The sequence below is a fragment of the Melozone crissalis genome, unplaced genomic scaffold (genome assembly GCF_028551555.1).
Source record: "Melozone crissalis strain CALT ecotype California unplaced genomic scaffold, PUWL_Pcris_2 ptg000064l_1, whole genome shotgun sequence".
Classification (NCBI taxonomy): domain Eukaryota; kingdom Metazoa; phylum Chordata; class Aves; order Passeriformes; family Passerellidae; genus Melozone; species Melozone crissalis.
Window position 1 is genome coordinate 97,608 of NW_026535842.1, and position 26,866 is coordinate 124,473.

General features: G+C 53.8%; 1 protein-coding gene across 3 annotated transcripts; it reads right to left on the reverse strand.

Moving 5' to 3' along the window:
- Window positions 1-25,719, reverse strand: OGDH (oxoglutarate dehydrogenase). 3 transcript variants are annotated; one of them, XM_054289216.1, is made up of 24 exons: window positions 25,652-25,719; window positions 22,189-22,437; window positions 17,443-17,628; window positions 16,930-17,020; window positions 13,257-13,301; window positions 10,780-10,895; window positions 9,518-9,672; window positions 8,969-9,115; window positions 8,421-8,511; window positions 7,361-7,540; window positions 6,219-6,347; window positions 5,491-5,670; window positions 5,180-5,332; window positions 4,416-4,518; window positions 4,079-4,207; window positions 3,036-3,186; window positions 2,813-2,940; window positions 2,547-2,725; window positions 2,339-2,410; window positions 1,729-1,851; window positions 1,111-1,183; window positions 557-720; window positions 300-454; window positions 1-216 (listed from the first exon to the last, which is right to left on the reverse strand). In XM_054289216.1, the coding sequence occupies exons 2-24, from the start codon at window positions 22,408-22,410 to the stop codon at window positions 96-98; spliced, it is 3,093 nt and encodes a 1,030-aa protein (XP_054145191.1). In that variant the 5' UTR covers window positions 22,411-22,437; window positions 25,652-25,719; the 3' UTR covers window positions 1-95. The 3 variants fall into 3 exon arrangements, with proteins under 3 accessions (XP_054145191.1, XP_054145192.1, XP_054145193.1); XM_054289217.1 differs by lacking the exons at window positions 13,257-13,301; window positions 16,930-17,020 and adding an exon at window positions 16,709-16,811; XM_054289218.1 differs by lacking the exon at window positions 13,257-13,301.
- Window positions 25,720-26,866: the final 1,147 nt, after the last annotated feature.

The window sequence follows — 26,866 nt, forward strand, 5'->3', positions numbered from 1 at the left end:
TGGGGTTGACAAGATCTGTAGTTGAGGGGGGAAGGCAAGCGAAGGACAGAGAGACAGACAGACAGACAGAGGAGCATGCTGCGCTGCGCCGGCGCTCAGGCCAGGTCCTTGAAGGCATCGAGGTTGAAGGCCGTGTCGAGGAGCCGCTGCAGCTCTGTCAGGTGGGTTTTCTTATTGCCAGTGGCAGGGGCAGCTGCTGGCTCCCGCCCTGCATACCTGCCAGGGAGAGGGTGGGCCGTGAGAAGGGTCTGTACCGACCAGCTCCCTCCCAGCCTCTGAGCCAGCCCCTGCATCCTTACCAGACAGGCTTTGCACGGTTGATGGTGGTGCGAAGGCGGGGTTTGACATAGTCATAGTAACCCTGGTTCTTGTGCTCCTCCTGGCACCACACCAGCTCAGCAGCTGGGTATTTCTGGGCTTCCTGCTGGAGGAGGTCAAAGGGGAACGGGGAGAGCTGCGGGGGGCAGAGAGTGGTGTCACAGGAGATGTGGGGCAGCGTCTCAGGGGCTGCAGAACCCCCAGCCCGCAGGCACGGTGCTGGAAGGACGCTGCTCACCTGCTCCACCCTGGTGATGGCCACATCGGCCTCCATCTGCCGGGCCTTGCGCTCGCGGGTCAGGTCATAGTACACCTTGCCGGTGCAGAACAGCACCCGCTTCACCTGCTCGGGGTTCTGGGCTGCAGGGCCACTGTCGGGGATGACACGGAGGAAGTGGGTGCCTGCCAGGAAAGAGAACAGCACCCTGAGCCACAGCACTGTGCCAGCAGCCACTGCACCCAAATCCCATGCCAGCCCCTGCCAGGACCCTGAGAGGCAGAGTCAGTTCAACCAGGAACAGGAACAACTCCCACCACAAACCATCATGTGCCACTTGGGGCTGTCAAGTCCCTTCCCATGGAGGAAGCACCACGGAGCCAAGTCTCCCAAGGGTGGCAGGCTCAGTCCTATTGAGGCTCTGATGTGCCAAGGAGAAGGCCATGGCCTCACTCAGCCAGCTTCCAGCATGAGGCGGTTGCAGTCAGGCAGGCTTTACCCAAGGCCACAGACTCCTGCCCTTCACCCTGCGGAGCAGCATGGGGGGCACACAGGCAGCTCTGTGCTTCTTGTACCTGGCAGCATGTCATCAAAGCTGGAGCGGGCTTCGGGGTGGCGCAGCAGCGACTTTGGAGTGAAGATTATCAGCTGGAGTGGAGAAGAAGAGACAGAGCAAGGCGGTCAGCCCTGCCAGAAACACCTCCCCTGTCTGCCTTCCCCTGCCCATCCTGCCTGAGCAAGGGAGCAGCTGCCAGAGGTTTGCTTCTCACTCAGCTGCAGTGCTCTGCCAGATTGGGCATCCATTCCCGACAGCACCAACCATCCCAGTTGGGATGTCCCATGGGGAAGAGGCAGAGGGGCTACCAGGGACCTGCCTGTCCCATGGCTGGAGATGACTGGAACTGGCTGAGATCGGTATGTAGCAGTGTCTGTTGGCTCCAACAGCCCTGACCTCCCCGTGGAGTTTGGGAAGGGGACACAGCCCTTGCAGCTCACATGAGACAGCAGCTGCACATCAAGTGCCAAGCCAGTCCTGAGCACCATGAGGTCCTTGGCCAGGCAGCAGCCAGCTGCCCATGTCCAAGGTGCAGGAAGAAGCTGCCCCCAGCCCAATCCCAGTCCAGGGAAACACCCAGCAGGAACACAGTGCCCTGCCTGGGCACCAAGCTGGGCACGGAGCTGCTGGCACTGACCGGTTTGCGGAAGGGCAGGAGGATCTGGCGCCGCAGGACGTGGAAGAAGTTGGCTGGAGTGGAGCAGTTCACGACGATCCAATTGCACTCATAGAGCTGACGCACATCAAAGTCATCCAGCTTCTGCCTTGGCCAGCACGGGTGAGGGGATTTCAGGAAACACAAGGTACCTCTTGGCCTTGTGGCTCCAGCAGCAGGCAGAAGAGTAGGCCCCAGCCCTCCCTCCCTATCTCCCTCCCTCCCTCCCTCCCTTCCCTCACTCTCCCGAGCACAGAGACACACAGAGATCTGGGAGAGGCTCCAGGGCTGTGCCCTCCACCTTAGTCTGGCCATGGGGGTGGCCAGCAACCCCCTCTCATTCCACTTTCAGGGCCACCTCTCCCCTGGACTATGCCATGGCCCCAGGTTCCGTGGAGGTGCAGCCAGGGCACCAGGTTCAGACCCTTTCCCCAGACCCTCCGGCCAGCACGAGACCAAGGCATCCTATGCCTCCTGCCATTGGCTCCCACTGTGCTAAGCCCACACGGGTGTTGCTGCCCTCTACCGAGCCCAGTCCAGGGCACAGGAGGGCCGGGCTGAGCACCACACCACCATGGGGGCCACCACTCACAGGGAACACATCGGGATCATCGTTGCACATCTGCAGGAATCGCTCTGGGCGGGCTGAGGAGTGCTCGGGACCCTACAGGGACCAAGAAGGGGGATGGTCATTGCAGGCCAAGGCAAGCATGAGAACTCCGAGTAAGGCACTGCCACATCATGAGCAGCGCCACTGATGTGCAGGGTTCCACCTCAGGGTGAGCCAGAGGAGTTCTTACCATGCCCTCCATGCCGTGGGGGAGCAGCAGGACAATGCCATTCTGCCTGACCCACTTGGCCTGCCCAGGACAGATGAACTGGTCGATGATGCATTGAGCAGTGTTGTGGAAATCCCCAAACTGGGCTTCCCAAAGCACCAGGGCATTGGGACTGGCCATGGCAAAGCCCAGCTCAAATCCTGAGGAATGGAAGAGTAGTGAGAGGGTTGGGTTACCCTTCCAGATCGGCCTCACCCTGGGCAGCGAGCACAGACCTACTCACTCACCCAAGACACCGTACTCTGACAGGGAGCTGTTGCAGACAGTGTAGGGAGCCTGGTTGGGCCAGAGGTGGTTCATGGGGATACAGGTCCTCTTGTCCACATTCTGATCATGCAGGACATGGTGGCGATGGCTGGAAAAGGGAGAAGAGTAACTTCATCATCAGCCTTTGGATCCCTCCCAGAAGGGGTGAAATTGCCTTTACAGCCTCCAAAAGCAGGGCTTTACCTAAATGTCCCCCTCTCAACGTCCTGGCCACTCAGGCGGATGTGGATGCCCTCTTTGAGCAGGGAGCCAAATGCCATATACTCTGCCAGGGCCCAGTCCACGGTCCGGTTCTTCACCATCTCCCCACGGGTTTTCAGAATACGGCTCAGACCTGCCAGGACAGAGCCGGTTCACAGCCAGCACAGGACAGAGCTCCAGTGACACCAGCTCTGCTCCACAACCAGCCCACAGACTGACAGTGCCATGGGCAGAGGAATGGATTCACCTCTTCTGGAGGCATGAATCATGGATGAAGAAAGCAGAGCTGCAGGGAAGGATCAGCTCCAAAGTGCTGTTCCTTGGTTCACTTCCCTTACCCACAGCTCCCTCGTGAACAAGTTCTCGTAAGAGTCTGGGTGAGAGGGAACCTTAAAGATCATCCAGCCCAAACCCTGCCATAGGGATTTCTCGCACTACAAGGGACATCTTCCAGTAGACCAAGTTGCTCCAAGCCCTGTCTAGCCAGGCCTTGAACACTCCCAGGGCAGCCACAACTTCCCTGGGAAACTTGTGCCAGTGCCTTACCACACTCACAGGGAAGAATTCCTTCCCAATATCCCATCTAACACTGCCCTCTGGCAGTGGGAAACCATTCCCACTTGTCTTGTCACTCCATACTCCTGGTGCAAAGTGCCTCTCCATCTCTCTGCAAGCTCCTTTAGGCACTGGAAGGGTCTCTAAGGTCTCCCTGGAGCCTTCTTTCCTTCAGGCTAGACATACTCAGCTCTCTCGGAGCTCCTGCACAGGGGCTTCAGCACTGGTATCATTTTCAAGGCCTCCTCTGGACCTGCTCTAACAGGTCCAGGTTTTGTTCTGGGGCCCCCAAAGCTCCAGGCAGTGTCTCAAGAATGCAGCACCCAGGGGGAGGATCCCCACCCTTGACCCGCTGCCCACCCATATTGAAGCAGTCCAGCATGTCCCTACCTTCCAGGCCACATCTCAGCCCTATCTCACAGCTCTCTGGAACAAATGCCCAGTCTGGCACAGCTTTCACAAGCTCCTACCTCCATGGATAGTGAAATCCTCCACTGGCACCGAGCTGGCCACTTGGCCAATGTGTGTCAGGTCCTCTTCATTGAGGCCAGTGGAAGGGCAGGTCATGCTCCGGGGCTGCCCATCCAAAGTGAAGAAACCTGTCAGAGAAGGAGAAACACCATCAGGTGTGCCAGATCTGTGGGAAGACCCCAGGACACGGACACCCTCAAGCAGAAGTAGGGACACCGGGAACGGGAAGAGCACCTCTAACCTCCCCTGTGGGGTGGCTTACTAGAAAATCTCTGCCATGGATCTAGAGAGGCCGGGTGTCTTGCTCTGGCCTCCCAATCACCGCTACTGCCTTACCTGGCCAAGGTGAGTCCAGCCAGTGCTTGATGTGCAAGATCTTCTCATCCTTGGATCTGGCATGGGCCTCCTCACAAATCTTGTCGTACTTGGCAATTTCCTCCTGAAAGGCAGAAACAAGAGGCAGAAAAACATTAACGGGGGATCTCCAAATGAGGGTGTTGAGCCTGAGGACCTTGGTAAGCTTGCAAGGGTGCTGGAGGGCAGAGGTGGTCCCCACCATAGAAGTCCCAAAGCTGTGCAGTCAGCCTCAGAGAGCACAGCCACAGCCCTGTACCCCAAGGCATAGCTCTGCTATGCTCAGAGCTGTCCAACCCTACTGATGCTGAAAGGTGGTGCCAGGGCAAGCAGGGCTGGTGGAACCTCTGCGTCGTGAGCTGCCCAAGCAGCAGAACCAGGACAGGATCTGCCCCAGATACCCATGGCCACAGCAATCCTGAGCACTGGGACCTGCCTGTGCTGCAGTGGCCCAGAGCTGCATCACCTGTTCCACACTGATCACAGGGTGAACCTTGAACTAGATGTTCCTGCACTTTTCAGAGCTGGCACAGTTCAAAGACAAGCCTTGGCTCTGAACTCCATTGCTGCCAGGTCTGCAGCGCACACCCAACCCCAGCACAGCTCTGCCACCTTTAGGTTACAAGCACAAGAACGTGGTTCTTGTAGGCCCACGTGGGCCTTCACACCCAGGTATGAACCACGTAAGTAGTTTTCCCTGGAGATGCCACTAGCAGTTTTCCCCTTTCAGGCCCCGCAGATGGTACCTCATACTCCGGCTGATTTACCACCCCCTGGGAAATCAGCAGCTCTGCATATTTCTGCAACACTGGCTTCTGTTTCCGGATCTGTTTGTACATCAGGGGCTGCGTGAACATAGGTTCATCCATCTCATTGTGCCCGTTGCGCCTGTAACAAACCTGCCAGGAAAGGAAAGATGCCTGCCTGTGATCTACCGCTCCAAAAGCACTTGGGAGCTACCTAGGCCACGTGAGGGAGGGTCCCAAATAGCCCAGGAGGGACCCAAGCACACCCTTGGCTGAGTCCCAGCTTCAGGCACTTGTGCCACATTCCTTACCAAATCCACCACCACATCCTTGTGGAAGGTGCTTCGCCATTCTGCTGCCACGTTGCACACGTAGACCACAGCCTCGGGGTCGTCAGCGTTGACGTGGAAGATGGGCGCGTTGACCACGCGTGCCACGTCCGTGGGGTACGGCGAGGAGCGCGCCATCCGCGGGTCTGTCGTGAAGCCAATCTGTAGCAAGCGAGGGCAGACAGGATAACCACAGTGTTACCAACTGCATTTAGGATACAGCTTTCTTATGAGCTCCTTCTTTGAACACTGGTATCATGGCTGGCTCAGCATGAGACAGCTGTTTTGGTGTCCCAGGAAACTCGTCACACAGCTCCAAGGGCAGCTCAGCTGCTGCAGCTGGGCTGCAGATGCACAAGCTGCCTGTCTGCTGTGTCTGGACACAGTGGCATATCCTGGTACCTGCTGCAGCTGTGGGGACATGCTGGTCCCAGTGAAACATCTCTGGTTTCCGTGGCAGTAGACAGGATCAGCCCTGTCAGACTCACACACTGAGCATCAGGTTGTATCACCTCTGCACCAGACTGGGCTCAAAAGCTGCTGCTGTTGAGCAGCTGGGTGAGAAGTACCCCCTGCTGACCCCAGGTTAGGGCTCCTGCCACAAACGCTGGCAGGAAAACAGCTGCTGCTGGTTCTAGCTACTCCCTGCCCCAGAGCCTGCAACGACAGCTCTGCCAGGGACCCACAGGCACAGGGTGTTTGCTCCTCACCTGGTTGTTGACCACAACATGGACAGTGCCGTGGGTGGTGTAGGAGGGAAGGTCGCTCAGGTGAAATGTCTCGTACACAATGCCCTGCCCTGCAAATGCAGCATCTCCATGCAGGAGGATGGACATCACCTGGGAGAGGGGAAGGCGTGGTGGTCATCAGGGACAGAGAGCAGGACACCACCAGGAAAGGGCCCAGCTCTCCTCCCCATGAGTTTTCCCCTTTATGTCCCAGAAAGGACATAGAGCTGCTCATCAACACATCCAATGCTTTCCCAGGGGATGGGAGGGGAGTCAGCCATAGCTGACACACCACTGGGCAGAGACTGTGGCCACCAGCTCCCAGCTCCCCACCCCCCAGCAAGGACAACACATTTGGGGCACCCTGAGCAGACAGCAAAACAATACCCAGTATGCCCCAGCTGGGCAGCAATCCCATTCCCAAATACATACAACCCTTTTTCTCACTGGGGGAAGAAGAAAAGAAGCCCTGTTCTCTCACACTTTCAGCCCAGAAGCCCCAGGGCCACTGATGTTATTTTGTCACCATCCCAGGGGCTGGCTAAGGACACCGCCTGCCAGGCAAGGACAGGATCAGTCTATTTATATCCAGCGCCTGGGGTGTAGGAGGGAGGGAAGCACTTTCGATCTCACTCTTCCACTTCTTAGGATTGGAGACAGGTCTGCAGTGAATCACACAGCAAACAGCTCCCCACAGCCCCTTCCCACCGGGGTGTGGAGAACTGCCTTCTGTTGCCAGTTCCAACTTTCCCAGTCCCAGGAATGGTTATCTCTAGTCACACTGAGATCCTGCTGCCAAGCCCTCCAAAGTGTGGTGCTTGCATTGCCTTGGGCTTCCCCCCATGTCCCTGTCTCACAGTCAGGGGTTGTGCATTTGCTGTGCCCACAGCCCAGCTCAGTTCAGAGATTAAGAAAGCAGCAATGGGAACCTAGGGTGGGCAAGCCCCTCCCAAAGTTATCTCCAGAAACAGAAGGGAAGGATGGGGAGCAAAGTCAGAGTGACAGCAGGGGAAGTGGCACATCAAACAGAAAGCAGACGAGTTACTTCACTTTCCCACCAGCCTGTCTCCACCAAAATCCATCCAGCCTATGCCACGTCACTACACACACTGAGCAGCACTCACCTTCTTCCCCTCCGTGTCTCCACAGTAAAACTGCTCTGCCTTAGTCTTGCCTTGAACAACAGGATCAGCTGCTTCCAAATGAGAAGGATTTGCCACCAAGGAAAGGGTGATGTTCCTGTCAGTGACGCGGTTAATCCGCCGGTGGTACATTCCCAGGTGGTACTTCACATCACCAGAGCCCTGGTGGAGGGGACAAGAGAGTCACCCCAGGGCATGAGTGGCTTTTGGGGCATGGAAGGAGACAGAGGAGTGCTGACCTCAGGGCTGGAAAAGGAGGCATTTTTTGCAGGTACTGCCACAGTGCAGCAGGCACTCACTGCAGGAGCTGAACTGGCACCGAGGAAAGCCTGTGCCAGGTGCCAAACCACTGCCAACTTCAGACATGCACCCAGCCCATCTAAACACAGCTGAAGGTGTGGGGGATGAAGCAAGTGTGGTAGGTTGGGCAAAGACCCTGAATAACAGGTAACGCTTGCCTGAGCTCTACCCACACTGCAGCAGCATGGCCATCCATGGCACCATTCCCAATGTGCAGCCAGGCAGCCCATCAGGGCACCTCGAGGCCCGAGGCTGCTGCTTTCTCACCTTGAAATCCCACTGAAGGTCATGGCAGGATCCATCCAGCCCAGCCCAGCTTCCCAAAAGCCAAATCATCCCAGCTTATGATGCGGAAGCTTTGGAGCATGAGTTTATTGCAGTGACAGAGCTGCTTTTGGAGCTGCTTTAGAACCCCAGATGGGGACCAGGGGCACAAATAAACTTCTGCTCCTGGCCACCCCAAGCAAACACCCCAAGGCTGCTTCATGCCCTGGAGAGCTGCCAAGAGCCAAGTTTGTGCTGGAGACAATGGCACATGTCACCCCTAGGACAGGTAAGGACAGACCAGCACTGGCAGCTCTACAAAGGCTCCCATGACCCAGGTGTGCTTGCAACGTGGAAATTCATGCAACACCGGTGCCACTGAGTGACACCAGAAGCAATGGCACAATCCAGCCACAGCCCCTGGGGAGTGCTCAGGGGCAGGCAGCAGCAGCCTGCTGCAGACAGGAGAGAAGCTCACCTCATCGGCAGCCTCCAGCTTGGAGTCAAACTGGCAGAAAATCTGCTCCAGCTCTTTCCTGATCACGTTGGCAAGAACATTCAGGCGTCCCCTGCAAAAGCAAGGCCACAGCTGACAGCCATTAAGTGCTGATGGTGATCTACAACCCCCACTGCCACAGGCCACACCTCCTGTGATGGCTGTGGGGTCACCCAGATACAGGGACAAACCGGGAGGAGTCTGAAGATCCCTCAGCACAGGGATGGTTTGGCCAACACCACATCCTACATACTTGCTGAGATGCCCCAGAATGGGTAGGTGCTGGAATTCCAGCATGATTCCAGGTCTGACCTCAAGCCACCACCACTCTCCAAATGAATTTACTAAGCTGGAAAGATCCTGATGAGCAGAGAGCAGCCAAGGCCTGACCTCTCCAGCTGAGGTTCATCACCAACCAAGATCAATTTGGTGATGGTAGAAACCAGTGTGCCCTCCAGTACCAAACCCCAGTAGCATCCCCCCCACCTTCGACCCGCACCAGGCAGCACCATGGCTAGAGGCAAGGTTACCTGTGGGGCATTCCCATGATCACATAATCCACTCCTTTCTCACTTGACTTATCAATAATGGTCTTTAAGGCTGGGATCAGCACTTCACATCCCTCCAGACCAAAACGCTTCTCTGAAGACCATTTCCGATGGAGGAACTCCTCAAACCTAGGAGGCAAAGGGAGGGAGGGATCACTGAGGGCAGAAACCAGGGAACGGACAGGGACTGCACCAAGGGAGCCACAGCACTGGCTGATGCTCAAGCTGGTACCATGCAGCGCACAACAGTCACTTCAGTGTCTTCCCACAGAGTTGAGCTGGCCATTTCCCCCCACTCCAGCACCATGCTGCACTTAATCCGTATTTTTAGACCTTTTCTTTCAGGATCATCCACATTTTCAGGCTGTTTGCCAGCACCTGAGCCTGCCAGACTGGCAGCTCACTGGCGTCAACCTGCTCACAAAGGCGACAGATGATGTCAAGATGTGACTCAGCTGGTGACTGCATCACTCTGGCTGGGAGCAAACCTCCTGGGGAAGACATGGAGAAGGTGAAGCCCCCCCAGGGTACCTGGTGGAGCGGACCAGCCTGGCCAGCAGCGTGCGCTTCTCTTCATTGGTGAACTGCATGATGCCTGGGGTCTCAAACTTCTGCCGGATCCACTGGCACTGCTCCAGGTCATTGATGAACATGAACTCCACGCCAATGTGCTGGCAGTATGCCATCTGCTCCAACAGGGAGGGAAAGGAGGGGCCATCAGGCAACAGCCAGGGCTTCAGCACCTCAAACCCCCAAAGGACTGGCACTTGCAGCCCCACTGGATCACAGGGCCAGGGGCTCTTCATTTCCCCCTTCACCCTTTCAGCCAAAGAGCCTTTCTGTGCCAGCAGAGACATCGTCCCTCACGCCTGGCAGCTGGAGGGGGTCCTGGGGGAAGCCAGCTGCCAGCCCTGCAACAGCCCCACTTTAGGAGCCTTGTTTGAGTTGTATTCCCAGGAAAAGGGATGTAGCAGGACATGTTCCAGGATGCTGCAGGCCAGCACATGACCCAGCATCAAGCTGTTTAATTCCCCTTCCTGGAGGGGCCCACAATCAGTCCCTCAAATCCTTTACATCCACCTCAGAGGAGAGATTTTCCCTCTCCATGGCATCACCTGTGAGCAGTCCAAAATCCCATATCACAGGGCAGGGGAGAATCAGAAGGTCCTCCCATAATGAGGAGCCCATTCCTGCAGATGGGCTAAGATGTTGGCAGAGTTTTGCTTCTTCTAAGGTCAACTAGTCTCAGCAGAGACCATCGGAGCAGCCTGCAGCGTGCCTGAGAGCTGCTTGAGATCAGTCCAAGCACAGGAGGGGATGAAATTTGGCAGAAAAGGGGAACTGGCTGTATGAGCTGGAAGTCCCGGCCCCAGGGGTCTCAAACCTGCACCAAGACCCTCTGAAGGAAGCCCATGCAGGACAGCAAAACTGCTGCAGTGCCTGAAGAGGGGATCACTGGCCTCCAGCCCACTCCTGTGCTCTGCAAGCACCAGCTGCTGCTTCAAACTGGAAGGCATAGCTGGAGGGTTTCAAAAAAGGCAGTATCCAGTTGCCTGGGGCTTGCTCCACCTTAGGCAAACCAAGTGTGTTGCTGCAATGCAGCAGAAAGCTGGAGACAATCACAGCTAAGCAGGTTACTTGAGGTGACTCTTGTGAGTGGGGCGAGTGCTGAGAAGCAGTTCCCAAACTGAAAATGTTAAAATGTGCAGGCTGACCCAGGACTTTCCAAAGACAACTGCTCTGCCCCAGCCCCTGGCTGCACACAGACCTGGTGAGACCCCTGCCCTTCTCACCTCCAGCCGACGGATGATTTCCCGGAGTGGAAGAGCCGATTCATTTCCACCGATGAAAGTGGTTGTGGGCAAGTGGAAAACTTTGTCGAGGTCAGATTCATCCAGACCATAAAAGCCTGCAGGATTTGTCACGGATGGGAGAAGCAAGAGAAAGAAGGAAGGAAGAGGGACGTGGATAACGTCACACAGGGACCAGGTACGTTTGGGAGAAGTGGGGAAGGGACAAAAAAAAGCAGCATAAAAAAATAATAAACATGAAGGAGGTTTATATGGATAAAAACCAAGCCATAATTAAACAAAAAGACATTGAGCACCAAACAATGAGTTATTACAGAAGGCACCGCAGGAAATGAACCACAAAGCAATGTATATGCATGGAAATGGGCAATTAAAATCCAGGGTGAGTCAGGGAGCTTGGAGCCCCAAGAACACAAAAAACATGCAACAAATTATAAAAAAGGGGAGAGAAAAGAAACAGGAATTGAGGAGTCACCGAGCACATCAGAGGTGTCGGCACGTGGCAGGAATTAAAAAGGGAGAGTCAACGCAGAGAAGAAAACAGTTAAAACAGACACAACCAAACAGACAAAACCCCAAGGAGGGAGAGACCGAGAAGCAAGAAAGAGAACAGGCAACAGAGCTCTGATGGACTCTCCTGAATAGCTCAACCCAGGAGCAGGGTGGCCAGCAGCCACTCAGGGGTTCGGCTGCCCAGGTACCCTTTCACCCCAGCCAACAGCTTTTTAATTAGAGCTTTTGCCCAGCTCTGCTCAGCAAACCTCCACCCTCTGGTGCTGGCAAATGACGATCTGGAGGCAGCTCCTACTCATGGTATGGGGCCGTGGGGAGATGAGCTGGGCCTGGAGAGGGGCCAAGCAGGCCTCAAGAACTGGAGGTTGGGATTTAGGGCTGCAGGCGAGTCCCGCTGTACCCCAAAGCCATCAGAGGTGCCTCTCTACCCACTGAAGCTCACGGTTGTCTCTGGGGAAACTGAGGCACAGAGGAGGAGGGACAGTGCTGACCTTGCTAAACCAATGCAGAAAGGCAGAAGCAGGTGCAGGAACTGGAGAGTCCCGTGACCCTTCTGAAGCAGGAGCGTGGATGAAGGAGTCGGTCTACAGCCCTTTGTCAGGCTCCTGCTCATCCCTCCTGCACTCCCAACCAGGCCTGGTCCCAAGGTGTTTCCTAACCCCAGGGCAGGAGCTGCAGTAGACACACATACCACTCCTCCCAGCTTCCTCCAAACCAGCCCAGGACCCCAGATTTTAGAGAGGGAGCTTTTAGAGGACCTGTTCCTTTAGAGTGGGGATGGGGAACACCATCCAAGCACGGCAGAGCAGTGTAAGCCACCTTCCTCGGGAGGCAAAAACTGGCCCCTCCTGAGCTGGCCCCTTCCTTGAACTTCATGTTAAAAGTCTATCCCTTGCTGTCTGGTCAGGAATGGACAGTGAGCTGTAGACAGCCAACCCCTGGAAGTGTTCAATGCCAGGCTTGGAGAGCAACCTGGTCTAGGGGACTGGGCAGTATGAAAGGCCCTTTCCAGCCTAAGCCAGTCTGTGATTCCATGATGACAGAGTTGGTCATGGCTCATTCCTGTGAAGCCTTGAGGGGCAAGTCCAGAAACGTGGAACACGTTCCTGGCTGCCACTGCTGTTCATCCCCTCTGCTCCTGGGACACTGGAGTCCCAGGAGAGGGAATGAAGCCAGGCCCCAGCAGCTCTGCTCCGGAGATATGCCTAGGAACACTGAACCAGACAGGAGTCGAGACTTTGGCCCCATGTCTCTGGGGTTTCTCTTTGGTTCCCATTCAAACAGAAATCCCAGAGAGAGGCAGCAAGGAGCATCCCACACAAACTGCCTGTTGAAGGGTTCCAGGGAATCCTCAGTAATTTGCTGAAGCTTGCAGACGTGCACCACAGGGCTTTGGCTTGTTCTGCTGTGATGCTTTGAAGACACTCTGGCACACTTTGGGGAGTATCAGATTTTACAAGGAGTTTTAGGACATCTAAGCATCTTTGCTTCTTCTTTGCTGCAGCCTGACAGCTCTGACAACTCTCGGTATTTATAGGCAGCAACACCATCAGATGGAGGAAGACAAGAGATGAGCTGCCAAATTTTCCCTGCGACAAAACCAGCAGAAGACAGTTTGGATTTTTAGGAGTCTTGAACCAATGAGGGAGATTGAGGCCTTGTAAAATTATTATTCATAACAAAACATACTCTAGCAAGCCAGGCATGCAAACACAGTACAGAAAAGGCCAGTAAGGCTCAAACTGAGGATTTATACTAGACAAAGTGTCACTAACCACACACCTACATCAAGACTTTGAGTAGAAATTAAAAATTAAACATGCCACAAAATTCAGGAGTGGTGGGAGACGGGAGGGGTCCACTTTACCAGCTCAGTTCAAGCCCAGAATAACCTATTCAAAGAGAGTCCTGCACTCCAGAGGGTTAAGGGCTCATTAATTGCATACCTCCTACTGTTAACACTCTCAGCCGCTCCTTGAACACTGCGAGGTCTGGGGAGGGCAGGGAGGGGGAATGCAGAAAGGGAGAAGACAGAGAGATGCAGTCAAAGTTAGTAAAAACATCTGGAACTGTGAAAACTAGTCATGGACAGCACAAGTCAAAAAAATACAGTATTTAAAATACAGGCAAAATCCGTCAGAGGCAAAAGGGCAGGGATGGAGGATGACTATACACTAGGCAGAAAAGGAATCTTGGTGGGAAGTCTGATGAGAGGAGAGAGGAGCAGGAGGGGAAGGGGGTATCAGACACTGGGGAGTAGTTGAGCTGCATGGTTTGAGATCTCTCCTCTTGCACCTTGATGGAAGAGAGGGTGGCTGGGCATCTTCATTTGCCACGACCGAAAGCATCCTGCCAAGCTGCATCACAGGGAGTGGGACCCTCTGCAGAAGCTGGGAGCTGCCTCCCACCAACACCTGCTCCAGAGGGTTTGCTCTGCTCATGCTACTGGGAGGATTTCAAGGTCACCCCACGGATTAAGGATGCCGCCTTTGCACAGAGGAAGAGACTGGGGTGTTGACAAGCAGGCAGTTCTTAAGGAAGACAGCGAAGACGGCAGCACAGCAGGCATGCACAGCCGCCTCTCTGGAGCATGCTTGGTGCAGGCAGGAGTGCCAGCACGCTGCAACAGTGGGCAAACATGCAGCACCAGAGCTGCCTGCCCAGCTAGGTTAGGTGATCCAAGGGCGTCAGTCTCACCTAGGTTGCAAAAAGGCCTTGGAAACACTTGTCATTTGGGTCAGCAGAGAAAATCACATACTTTCCCAAAATGGGGAAAAGGAAGGTGGGAGGACCTCAAGCCCAGGTCCGTGCAGGGGCTCGCCTATCTCTTCCTGAGCTGGAGGAGGATTTCCATCAATTCCCCTTGGCATAAGGCAGAGGCAGCTGCCTTCCATGGGGAGAAGACAGACAGACAGACAGACACTTAGACACACACAGCCTTCCATACACCACCCAGATTTCAGTGTGCTTCTTTCTTTCTATTTTCAGGGTCATACTGAGTTCCTGTAGTCATCCTGTCCTTGTTTTACACACTTACCATGCCAGACCAGCTGCAGTGAAAGACCAGGATGAGATTACTTAGTTTTTTTAAAATAGAAAAGACAAGAGAAAGGGGAATTGGGTGGCTCCAGCCCCACCACTCCTCAGACTGAGTAGCCCTGGGCAGGTTTTCTCCCTCTGACATTTTCCCCAGAGATCACACTGCTTAATCCAAAGAGAGCTTCCAAACCAGAGCCAAACCAGTTGCTAAACAAAAGGCGGTTGAGAAGAAGGATCAATTTCTGAGATTAACCATCCAACTCATTTGAATCACAGCACTGCCACTTAAACTGTTGACAACTGTGATCACACCACAAAAGCTGACCTTTAAAGGACTTTCCTGCTCTGAAAGAAGAAACAAGATTGTTTCCAAGTTTCAAAACCAAACCAGTCCTGTTATTAACCACCCTGTCAAGTGCTACACATTCCCTCAAAGCAAAAACACAGCAGCATCTGCTTAGAAATTGGCTTTTTCTGCCACAAGCAGGCAACACCCAACCTTAGGCCCAGCTAGAGCTCTGTCTTCTGCACCACCACAGCTCCTTCCCCACTTCCTGAAGACTATTTGCAAGCTAAGTTCATTCAGTTACAGCTAGGATTGACTAGATGAGGTTTTCCAAGGATATCAAGGGAAAATCTACTCAGCATAAATAATACTTATAGCAAGTTAATCAAAGTCTTTTGCTGAGATCTAGCCACATGAGTATGGGGTTCTACCATGAGACACAACCCCAGCATGAGCTGGCAGCTGCCACCATTATATCTTGTTCCCAGGACTCATTATTTCTATGAATTCATGGATTCCTGGGAAGCAAATCAACATCGCTACCCACTGTTCCTTTGTGGCTTTCATTTTAATATGAAAGCTACAAAGGAACAGAGATTAAGCTTAAGGGCTTGCTCATACACAAGAGATCCCATGCTGAGGTTCCTTCCAGCCAATGCCTATGGACTATCTACACCTGAATGCTTGACTGTGAGCCACACTGGGACATACTGCTTGGCTTGTGGCAACTCACCCTGGAGAAGCAGGAAAAATGGAGCCTGGACTGCTTCTCTCAGATGTTGTTACAGCTGTACCCCGTAACAACTGAGTTACACAGCCATGGTGAGTGGCTTTAAGTTCACCTAAAAAGTCTTCCTGCTTTCCTCACAATGCTAACTATGAGCACATGTGTCTTCTCCTACAGCTGGGTTCACAGCAATCATCCCCCCACCTCTTGCCATCAAAATGGCAAGAGGCACAGGACACACTCCCAGCTGGAGCTGGATGGCTCCTGAGGTTCATCCAAGAGTTGGTCTTCCAGAGAAGCATGTCAGAGTCCAGACTATGGGATGAAGCAGCTTCCTCATCATCCAGGGAACTGGTCCAACCAAAACCTACTCCCTTCCCTACCGCTCCTGGTACATGTAATCCTGTCCGAAGGTCCAGCAGGTCCAGGGCTGGTGTCCCTGTGCTGGCAGATGAATAAGGAATCAAGAAGGTTTACATGCACCGTGCATTCTGATTGGCTGTGTCCATTGGCAAGGTTAGTAATCATCACTGCTGCTCTACTCTACGTTAGGAACATGAGCATGCCTCTGGAGCACTTGCAGTGCCAGGGAACCACCCTGGGAATACCAGCAAGGTGACAGAGTTCAGCAACCTCATCCTGGCTAGGAGAATGGTAGCAAACTACAGAAATCGGCTCTAAAGCACATGGAGAGGTACTGGATTTAAGCACTTTCAGATCAGGATTTCAAGTCCTGGGAACCACACACACTTCTGTACAACACTCATGCAGCTCTCACTCAAACGCATTGGAATTTTCACCTCTCTACTTGGACAGGAATGTATCTCAAAGCTTCCTTGTTATGATCACCAGTAGGGACTCATAGCTCCATCTTGGATGAACAGCATTTAAAAGATTTACAGATGCTGGGGCGAGCTGGAAGTTCAGGAGGGCAGCCTCAGCCCTGCAGAGATGAACCCAGAAAATTCACCCCCAGCTCTGAGGGTCCCTAAGGGCAGCAAGAAGAGCTGAGAAAACAGACCACCAGCTCTCACCAACAAAAAAACTCTCTGCTTTGCATTTCTAGAAGATGCAATTGCTTCCAGCCCTTCTGGGTTTTTGCTTCTGGGTGAGCAAGATCAGTGATAACACTGATTGGTACTGGTTGAAAAAACATGAGCTGAGTGCTGGAGTGACAGCCGGAGGGTGGCAAGACTGCACTGCTGCTGCTACCAGCAACCACAATTTTAGAGTGATCATTACTAAGGAAACTTCAGACCCCTGGCCTGTGAAGCAATCTACCTACGAAGCTGTGAAAGAGAGGGGAGCTCAAGCAATGCAGCACCAACTGCTCTCAAAGCCCTCACCCAGTTTGTCTGTGGATGTGATAATATCGGCTGGAAGGGAGGAGTCCAGATCTGCATCCAAGATGCCCAGTGGATCGAGTTGTGCTACATGATGCCCTCGAATCTATGAAATGCATCAGGAATGGAAAGGAGAACAGGAACCAAGAGGGAGAGAAAAACAAAAAAAGGGAGGGGTAAAAAAGTTAAATTACATTAGAATTAATTTGCAGAGTAATTCTCACCGACGTTTGGAGAAACAGTTACTGGCGCATCATCAAAATTTACACAACTAATGCCGAGAGGATCAAGCTTTGCAATGTGGTGACCCCTGACCTGGAAGCAACAACACAGATTAGTCATTAAAACAAGTTAACTGAAGAGACATTCCTTTCCTCGGAAGTTCTGTCAGCAACAGAGGGAAGCAGGATGGGTGCTCCACACCACTGCTAAGCATGGCAGGAGCCCATGGCACTGGGGCAGCATTCCAGACAGCAGAAACCGCCCAGTGTGGAGACGAGCTCCCCCTCCCTGACACCTTCTTTGAATGACAATAGCTTAAATCTTCCTATTGTCCAGTAAAGCATCAGCTGAGCTTCTGCCCCAACAGATCAGCTGCTCCTATGAGGCAGCCCAGCCCCTATCCTGTGTGCTCTCCATACAAACATGTGCATCATTCGCGCTAACTCCAGCCCACCTCAGCCCCTGCAAGCCCCTCTGCAAAGGACGTGACCCTCCTCGGCACAAAGTCCCCTTACCTGATATGCCCTGATGAGAGATTGCACTGCAAGATGGTCCTCCACCAGTTTGTCCACGTTAGGCTGTGCCTGAACCAGGGACTGGGCTTGGGACAGGGTGGAGAGGCTGGTCAGCGGAGGGGGGCTTTGGTAAGCAGTGCCTGGAGCAGCTCCAGCATTGGCGTTGCGAAAAAAGATGTCCCATGACTAGGAAAAAGGAAAGAAGAGAGATGACCAGGGTCTTCACTTGCAGTCCAAACACCTCCTCCAGCCAAGGTTACAGAGGTCTCCACTTCACTGCCAAAGCAGGGGACAGAACTGCCTCCTCCTCTGTACCTCATCTCCATGCAGCTGCTGCTGTGAAAGCACCCATTTGCCTTGAACAAAAGAGCAAGCTCTCCACTATTCCAGATGCATCACTATCCCACTTACCATCTATCTGGATTATTTCTTTAGGCATGAGGCCAACACCAGAGACACCCCTCCCTTGGCAGTAGCACCAGGACAGGACAGAGTGACACCCCATCCCTTGGCTCTGCTCTTGGAAACACTGCTCTGAGCAGCAAGCCCCAGCCCGGACTCCCAGCCCATTTTCTTCTCCTCAGGGGAGGCCACTGCTCTCTAAATACCCCAATATTTTCTGAAAAGTATTTCTGCCTTGTAATCAAGTACACCTCTTCCTCTTTTCATGATCTGAATGGCCAGAGACCTAAATCCCAGCATAAGCTGTCTTGTTCAGCCCCCAACCAGCAATGTTTTTATTTTTCATCTCTTCTTCAATTTTCCCCCATCCTTTTGGTGACACCAATGACAGCACTACAGAGGTAGTCCCATACCAGCTAACCCATGCCCAGAACAAGGCAGCTGCCTCCTCTGCTCCTGTTCCCTTTGCAGATGGGCATTTCTAGGTGTTAAGAAAGCCAATCAGAACACTGGGAAAAAAGCCCTGGACAGACCTGGTGTACTGCCATACTTTCCAGCGCTGTCTGAAAAGTCTGGAAGTATCCCAGGCCAAACTCAAGTTAACCAGTCTCCTTGTAGAAGCACCAACAGATCTGGGGAAGGAGAGAGCCTGGCCAAACAAAATCCAACGCACATCCTCCCATCAGGTGTGTGCCTCATCTCATGTGCCACCAAATGATGGCAAAGGATGAGGGCACAGCAGAACAGCAGCTGTGTGCCAGCACAGACCCAGGAAGCTACTACAGCAAACAAATCCTGTGGGATTTGCATGCTGGCTTCAGCCCAAGGGTCTCTCCACCAACTGGGAGCTTGTCATTCTGCACCTTGGAGGGCACCAAATACAGCCTTGGCAATCAGAGATGCATGAAGCTCAGCCATCCCCAGAGAGTTTAAATCAAGCAGAAAAGTGCCCTCAAAGCAGGGGTTGTTTGGGGCAGAAAACAGTTTTAGTCCCCTGGAAGCAGGGTGGAAAGGACTGAACATCTGCCCTTTGCTGGAGTCACCCCAGCACTGCTGCTCCCCCCGGAGCTCCTCCGGTTGCAGCACCCATCACATGCCCCAGGAAGGTATTTCCAGTCCCAATTTACCCAAACACCCCATTGTCTCATCACATGACTGCACAAGGTGAATAAATTTAGAAACAGGTCACGCTAAAGGAACATAAATAAGATCTGGAACATTTTGACATTGTTACTGATAAACAATCACTCCCCTAAGGGGAAAAAAAAAGGAAGACAGAAAACATCCAACACTGTTCTGACTGCTAAAGGAAATTTCAGTGGGAAAAGAGGGAGACTTGCTTTTTGTTCCTTCCACAGGCTCACAGAGCTCTTGGGTGCCCCCAAAGCCATCAGCTCCTGCAAACGGAGGGACAAGCATCCAGGGATGGGCTCTGTGCCCTTGGGATGGAGAGGAACCTGGCTGGAGACTTTGCTCCACAGTTTAAGGTTGGTTCATGTACTGGCAAATAAAGACAGGCAAGAGAAAAGGAGCACCTGACAACATCAGAGGGGGGTGATGGGAACAGGGACGGAGCCAGGGGTGTTGCCTTTATAACCTTCTCCCTTCTGCCACTCATTTCTCTTGGAGTTGCAATTAGCTTCTGTTTTGGAAGAAAAAGTTCACTTTAAACTCTGCAAACAAGGTGTGGCACTTTCACTGGGTGCTTTATTGCTCCACAGAATGATGTCTGGATGGCACAGGACAGGCTAGGCTGTGATAAGGGCCATAAAGACATCAGCTTTCAACCTGCTGATGTGGTTGTGAATTCAAGTGAGTCCAAGGGCTATCCCATGGGTTTCTGAGGAGCACAGAGGTGCCTCTGGAGCTCCCACCTCCCATGGGAGAGGCTGCCCCATCAGAGTTATCCTGCTTCATCATGGGAAGGAGAACTTTGAATGTAATCCAGCACTTGCCAAAGGTAACACTAGTAATAAATTCATGGGGTTATTGTCCTTTGACTTTTCTGTGCCCATGGCAGCTCTGTGAGTGCTCCACTCACTTTTATGCCCTGTATAGATGCATACAGGATATAAGATACATAGATATACATTTTGGGTACAAGAGAGCCAGATTCAGGGCATTTTTAGACAGTCCCACAGCTGCAACACAAAGCATTAGCCTGGGCTGGCTTTCCCAGTGCTCCTCCATGCACTGGCAAAGTGGGATTGGTGAACCAGCTGCCTGCCACACACCAGGACAGTTCAGGCTTTAGAGGGATCTTGAGCTCAGTTCTGTGAGTGGAGCTCAGGGCAGGCTCCTCTATTGAGAACAATCCCAAACCAGCTCACCAAGCCAAACCAGCACCTTCTACCAAATGCAGCTTCTGAAGAAGGGTGTGGGCTCATACTGTCATGTCCCAGTCTCTCAGCTTGGAGGTCAGGCATGCAGAGCGAGGGAAGAGGGGTGACATTTCCCATCCACTGCGGGCACTAAGGGACACTGCTTCCACCTGCAGCTCAGGCTCCAGAAGCATCAACCCTGCTTGGTATGGTCTGCAGGTCTGGCAGCACCTCCTGCTCCAGCAGGGAGAAGATGATGAACATCAGAACTTAAGGCTGCAGGAGGAGGAGGAGTAGCGTGAACCAAACTTAAGGCAAATTTAATCTTTGCTGAGAGCAGGCAGTCAAGTAGCAAGCAATGGGTTCATGCTATGCACATTGCTGTGTCCTTTATCAACCCAGACAAGCACCTTCAGTTTTTTGAGGGTGATGGGGTCATCAAACCTCTTTCTATTTAAAATCTCAAACATTGGCAAGTTAAAGGGTCTGTGATAAGGGCTGTTTAATGTACAGATCCATGGGGAGAGCTGTGTCCCTGTCACCCAGTTCAACCCAAACTCCAAAGCTGCTGCTTAGGGAGGCTGAACCTACCTGAGATGTATGCAGGTAGCACTCACCTGCAGCCACAGCTGTTTGGCCACCTTCCCTGAAGCACCCATCATGTTGCTTAGGGGATGGGGAGACAGTGTGGGCTGTACCAAGCACCCAAGCTGGTCAAATGGAGGCAGGAGGATGGTGTCCCCACTTTTAAGGGGATGCAGTCCCAGGAGCAAGCAGCACTGACTGACCCTGTGGCAGCCCACTGGCACCCATCCATCATGCCTTCACCTCCTCTTTCTCCCACTCTTCTCTAATTTTTATTATTTTACCGTCATTACTATCCAACTCTGCTCCTCGGGCTTGAAAACTGGAGCTCACCTAAAGGATTCCATGCAGAAAATGCCCTAAAATAACCTACTTTTTATCTTCCCTATTTTAAGCAAGAACTAAAGCTTGTTCTGCAGTTTAAACCCCTGGTATGTACATGGAGGAAATGAATTCAGTGTGCTCAGCTGGGACCATGGCACCAGCAGGAAGCCTCAGAGGTTTTTGGTGACAACAGCAAAGACACTCCAGCTCTTCCCAGCTGAACGTGTCCCTCCTCCCTGGTGGGACACAGCACAGCAAGGAGCAGCTGGTCTCTGTGCTACACAGGGACAGAAAAACCTCAGCCAGGCCCCGTGACAGCCTGACTCCTTCCAAGAGCTCCAGCCTAGGATCTGACCTTCCACCTGGCAGGACAGAGGCCAATGCTTATCAAGGACAGAAGTAGGACTTTCCTCCCCTGGGCAGGGCACACAGGCTGATGGCCTGCAAGCCAACATGACCAGAGACAGCTGCAAGCCCAGCCTGAGCACGGCAGCTCAGCATCAGGGGACCCATCAAGAAGTGCAGAGACGACAGAGGAGTGCAGAGAGGAGCTGGGAAGGAATCTTGGTAAACAGGTCACTGGAACAAGATGGAGTCCACACAAGAGACAAGGCCAGAATGGGGCCAAGTATATAGATCAGCAATCTGGCTTTACACACACAAGCTCAAAGCCAAGCTTAGCTATGTCTGCCCCAACACAGAATACCACCCATGCCTGAGACAAAAAGGAAACCGGTCACGATGTGGAGAATACCCTCCTTGCCCCTTTTTCCCATCCTCCACTCCAGAATCAATCCTCTTGATGAGCCACCAGAGATGGAAAAAATACAGCAAGTGGATTCCCAGAAGCCATTCCTTGTATCTGCTTGTGATCCAGGATGATGCCCATGTCCCAAGCCCACGGCGTTTCCTCTTGAACAGAAAAAGCTCCTCTTGCTTCTTGCTCCAGGAATCACTGCTGTTTCTTTTGGGCAAAGTGAGGCAGAAGGACCATCCACAAATATCCAGCCCCTACTGACAAATTCACTACTCCTCAAGAGGTGGCACTTACCTGCACCCACTGTTCAGACACACAGAGAAGTGAAGGTGACGTCCTGGCAAGGTTGATCCTTACCTTATGTACACTTTTGGGATTTTCCAGCCAAGCATAATACATTTCCTCCACATAGTTTGAACTAGTCCCACTCAGAAATGGCTCGGCAGCCACGGGTGCACTGTAGCACCTGAGCTGTTGGAACGTCCTGGGTGCTGCCGGTCTGTGTTGGGAAATTGTCTTTACAGTCTGTGAGGCCGTCAACGGCCTCAGTTTTGCTGCACAAGTCCTTAAGTTAAGCATTTTTGTCCTGTTGCCTCACGCAAGCTCCTGTCGAGGGAGAACAGAAAAGTGGGTTATTAATTACTGCAGGAGAGCACTGAACAGAGACCACCCCCTACCCGAGCACAGAGAATCAAGCTTAGGATCAGTTTTTAATTTGCATTAATCCATCCACCCTGTCCCACAGCGAGGTCTCTGATGGCTTGGAAATGCAGTTTTTGCTCAGTACACTCAGCACTGCCAGGTCTGCCTCTCCTATCCCTGGCAGCATGGTACCATCACCTCCCCTGTCACAACAGTGCAATGCAAATCTGCTTGGTGGGTACCCAACAACGGCCTCGAATGAGCCACTGCACACCAAAGCCACCCACATCTCTTGATTTCAGCTTCTTCCATCACTCTCCTTCCCAGGTTGGTCTAGGCTTCCTTTCTATGACCACTCTGCTTGGCTGAGGTTTTCTTCTTAGTTTGCTGTGATGTGCACCAGGGTAAAGCTGGTAAGAAACTGTCTACAGAGAAAATTGCTTGCAAAGTAGGGGTAGAGTAGTGCAAAGCACTTGAGAACTGGGCTCCAAGAAAGACTGCTGCTCCTCAAAAGCCCAGACCCAAGAACATCAGTGCAGGTGAAAGACCCAGAGAGGGGCTCTCCCCTGCTCAGAGAACCCAGAAAAGTAACCCGGAGCTGGTAACCCGGACCTTGGAGAGGTCCCACCTTGCAGCTTTCCACAGGGCATGTACTGGGAGGCCTGGGGTCAGCCAGAGGGTGTTACACACATCCTACCAACCACAGTAGCCCAAGGAAAGCGCTGGAAATCATCCTGAAGGAAGTGCAGGCACTTGGAGCAACTCTTCTTGGAGCTGCCCTTTCCACCCAGCTCCTCCTGCAAGAGGCAGGACCCAAGGCTAGAGGTGACCTAGCTGGCTGGTTTCCATAGCACAGACCAGTCCAACGAGCAGCAGCCCAATGGCAAAGCAGTTACCACGGTTCACCAGATTAAAATGAAATTTCACAAGGGACTAGAGAAAACAACACACCGTCACAGCCAGCAGTTTGCTAGCCAGCCTTCCAGCTGAATCTAGTTCAGACACTGATCTCTCCCCTGTAGTGACCAACAACAGGACCCGAGGGCTGCATCAGGGGAGGTTTAGGTCAGATATTAGAAAAAGGCTCTTCACTCAGAGGATGTCTGGACACTGGAACAGCCCCCCCAGGGGAGTGGTAAAGCCTGAGAGTTCAAGAAGCATTTAGGCCGTGCTCTCAGGCACAGGGTGTGACTCTTGGGATGGTCCTGTGCAGGGCCAGGAGTTGGACTTGGTGATCCTTGTGAGTCCCTTCCAACTGAGCATATTCAGTGATTCTGTAGCTCTGGCTGCCCAGCATGGCAGGGGCTAGACTCCCCATTGCAAACTATAATGTTTTGGTTCAAAGAGCCTGAGGAAGACCCAGAGTCACCTGAATTCAGACAAAGTGTTTGACAGATTTACCCATAGGATAAAGGGAACCACTTGTCATTTCCATCTTGCCCACAATAACACCTGGCAAGAAAGGCCAGCAGGTGCAGGACCACAAGTGCCACAGCACTGGGGATTCTCCCAGTTCACCCTCATCAGATCTACACAGCAAAACACACACTGTTTTTTTTCTGAAAGGCTAAGAAAGTCAGGGATGTTCAGCCTAGAGAAAAGAAGGCTCCAGGGAGTCCTTAGAGACCCACGCAGTCTCTAAAAGGGCTCCAGGAGAGCTGAGGAGGGACAAGAGCCTGGAATGACAGGACAAGGGGGAATGCCTTCCCACTGCCAGACAGCAGGGTTAGATGGGATATTGGGAGGAAATTATTCCCTGTGAGGGTGGTGAGACCCTGGCACAGATTGCCCTGGATCCCTGGAAGTGTCCAAGGCCAGAGTGGATGGGGTTTGGAACAACCTGGGGTAGTGTAAGGTGTCCCTGCTTATTGGGGGGGGGTGGAATTGGATGATCTTTAAGATCCTTTCCCACTCAAAGCATTCCATGATATCTCAGAGAGCCAGCTGAATCCAGTGCCAGAGCACAGCCATGCATATGGCAGGGAAAAAGCTTTAGGACAGAAGTAGCATCATCATCATCTCCAGTTTCATATCCAGTTTTGATGCTGTCACTCAGCAGCATCCCGTGACCTCTCTGGATAACAGTGAGGTTAATGCCAGAGTTTGACCCAAAGCGAGCAGAACTAGCTGCTCTTTGAAGGTCTCTTGCAGGAAAGGTTAGCTAGGAGCCTTTCTACCCTAGGACAGAGACAGGCAAGCTTGGAGCTGGGATGATTGCAAGCTAGATCGAAGTAGAGAACCAGAAGGAAGGACGTAGGAAACCAAGTCTGAGATAAGGGATATCAGGGTCACACAGGAATGCAAAGGTCACACTGGGAGTGACGCCTGAGGAGCATATGGAGAGGCAGCCAGCCACAGCCCAAACCTCACCAAAAGGTCACACCTCAGGAATGCCCACAACAGATGACGGCTGGAGTGCGCCAATAAGCAGATTAAAGTACTAAATGTGACCCACCCGCAGCCGGGATGGGGACGGCGGCCCAGATGGCGGGTGCTTGGTAAGGACTGCGACTTAGGAACACTTTCTAGGTTAAAAACAGCACAAGTTCCACCTTCCAGGAAGCGGTGGGGCCAGCGCCACCGGCTGTGGACACAGCTGATCCAGCACCGGGCACCTTCGGGCCCGCGGCAGGCGAGGGCCTCAGAGCGGGCGGGGGCCGGGGCAGACCCTCCGTGTCCGCTGCAAGGCCGGCCCAGCAGAGCCCTCCAGTGATGTCGGGAGGCGCCGCGAGCTGGGGCGGCATTCCCAGAGCGCGTGGACGGACCGGAGCGGCCCCGCGGAGGGCCCGTGGCACCGTGAGGCGCCCTGAGGCGCGCGGGAAGGGGCAGCGGGACCCCCGCCCCCGACAGAGCGCCAGGCCCGCCCCCGCCCGCGCCCCCCAATCAGCGCCCGCCGCCGCCGCCCGGGCTCCGCGACCCTCGCCGTCTATAGGCCCGAAGAGAACAGCCGAGCCTTCCCATTGGCCGCAGGGCAGCCCGTCTGGCCGCCGTCCCGCCCCCCTCGCTCCCCTCCTCCCAGGCGCCCGGGCGGCGCCAAGGACACCGGGGCGCGACCGCCGGCTACCGGCCCAGCGCGGCCGCCGGCGTGACCCCCGGCCCGCTGCAGCCCCGGCTCCGGCTCCGGCCCTCCCGCCCGACGAGGTCCGGCCCCACCGTCCGGCCCTGCCGCGGAACTCACCGGCGTGTCCGTACGCCCCGCTCGTGGTCCCGGCTCTGACAGCGGCACCGACCGCCGCTCCTTCCCCGCCTCGCCCCGCCTCTCCCGTGCGTCAGCACGTCGCGTCACGCGGCCCTTTTGCCACGCCCTCCGATCCCGGCCCAATGCGTCTGCGCCGGCCGGCGTGCAGCGGTGGGGGGGCCGGGCCCGGGCTCGGGCTCGGGGGCCGCTGTGCGGGCCGGCGACCCCCGGCATGGCTGGGGAACTCTCACCACGGCCAGGACACCTTGTATGGCCCGGGGACACCCACCGTGGTTCATGGCTCTCGGCCCTCATCGTGGCTTGGTGACTCTCACCATGGCTTCAGGACCCCAACCGTGCCCTGGGGGCCTCTGCCATGCCCTGGGACCACCACTGTATCGTGGAGAACCCCTTGCTCTGGGGCACCTCAGGCTTTTGGGGATATCCAGCCATGTGGGATGCCCAGCAGGGCACAGGAGGTGCTCTGGGAACTCTGCTTTTCTGGCAATTTCCTGGCAGTGAGTCATGGTGGTGCAGTCTCGGGCACAGGAGTGTGCAGGGCTGGATGGCACTTTCAGGAAGTGAAACGGGTGCCAGGAAAACACCCCAACAGCCCGAGTCCACGCAAGCCTGGCCACGCACATCCCCGGCCCTCCCAGCATGGTGCAATCTCCGGCACACCGGATGGATGTGACGATGAGGAAGGCCCCTAAAGGCCATGTCTCTGAAGGCCATGTCCCCAGGTCACAAGAAACTGAGCGGACAGCAGGGTTATGAGTAGAAAAGTTGTCAATTTATTAAAGGTTACAGAGTTCACAAGCCAATTGCTGCCACATTGGAGTTCTAACTATTTGTTGTTAATAATTTCATGTTGTAATCCTCTGTTGTTAATAGTTTTCCTTTAATTACCTGTTCCTGATGGTTAGTAATCCCCCTTTGGCACCCGGGACTACCAAGAGGAGGGGACATCGGGGTTGGCATGCAAATGAGGAAACCCCTCACCAAATCTAGCAGGAAAAACCCCTAAAAAACCCGAGACACGGTGGAATTAAGAGATCAAAGTGATGCCTAGATGTGAGGAACAGAATCCAGTATCCGCTAAGACTGGATACTGGAAGGGAATCCAGTTTCCCTTTTTACCCCTCACCCTAACCTAAAAGATGTCGGCTAAAAGGGGACCTCGAATGTCAAACCCAAAAATTGGGAATCCTCTGG

Bases quoted from the DNA above. Each gene is read 5' to 3' on its own strand.
- OGDH (XM_054289216.1), bottom strand. From the start codon at position 22,410: ATGCTTAACTTAAGGACTTGTGCAGCAAAACTGAGGCCGTTGACGGCC. The intron at 7,541-8,420 runs GTGAGCTTCTCT...CCCCTCCACCAG, and splicing joins AGCTGGAGGCTGCCGATGAG to GGCTCTGGTGATGTGAAGTA. The intron at 5,671-6,218 runs GTGAGGAGCAAA...CGCTTGCTACAG, and splicing joins ATGTTGTGGTCAACAACCAG to ATTGGCTTCACGACAGACCC.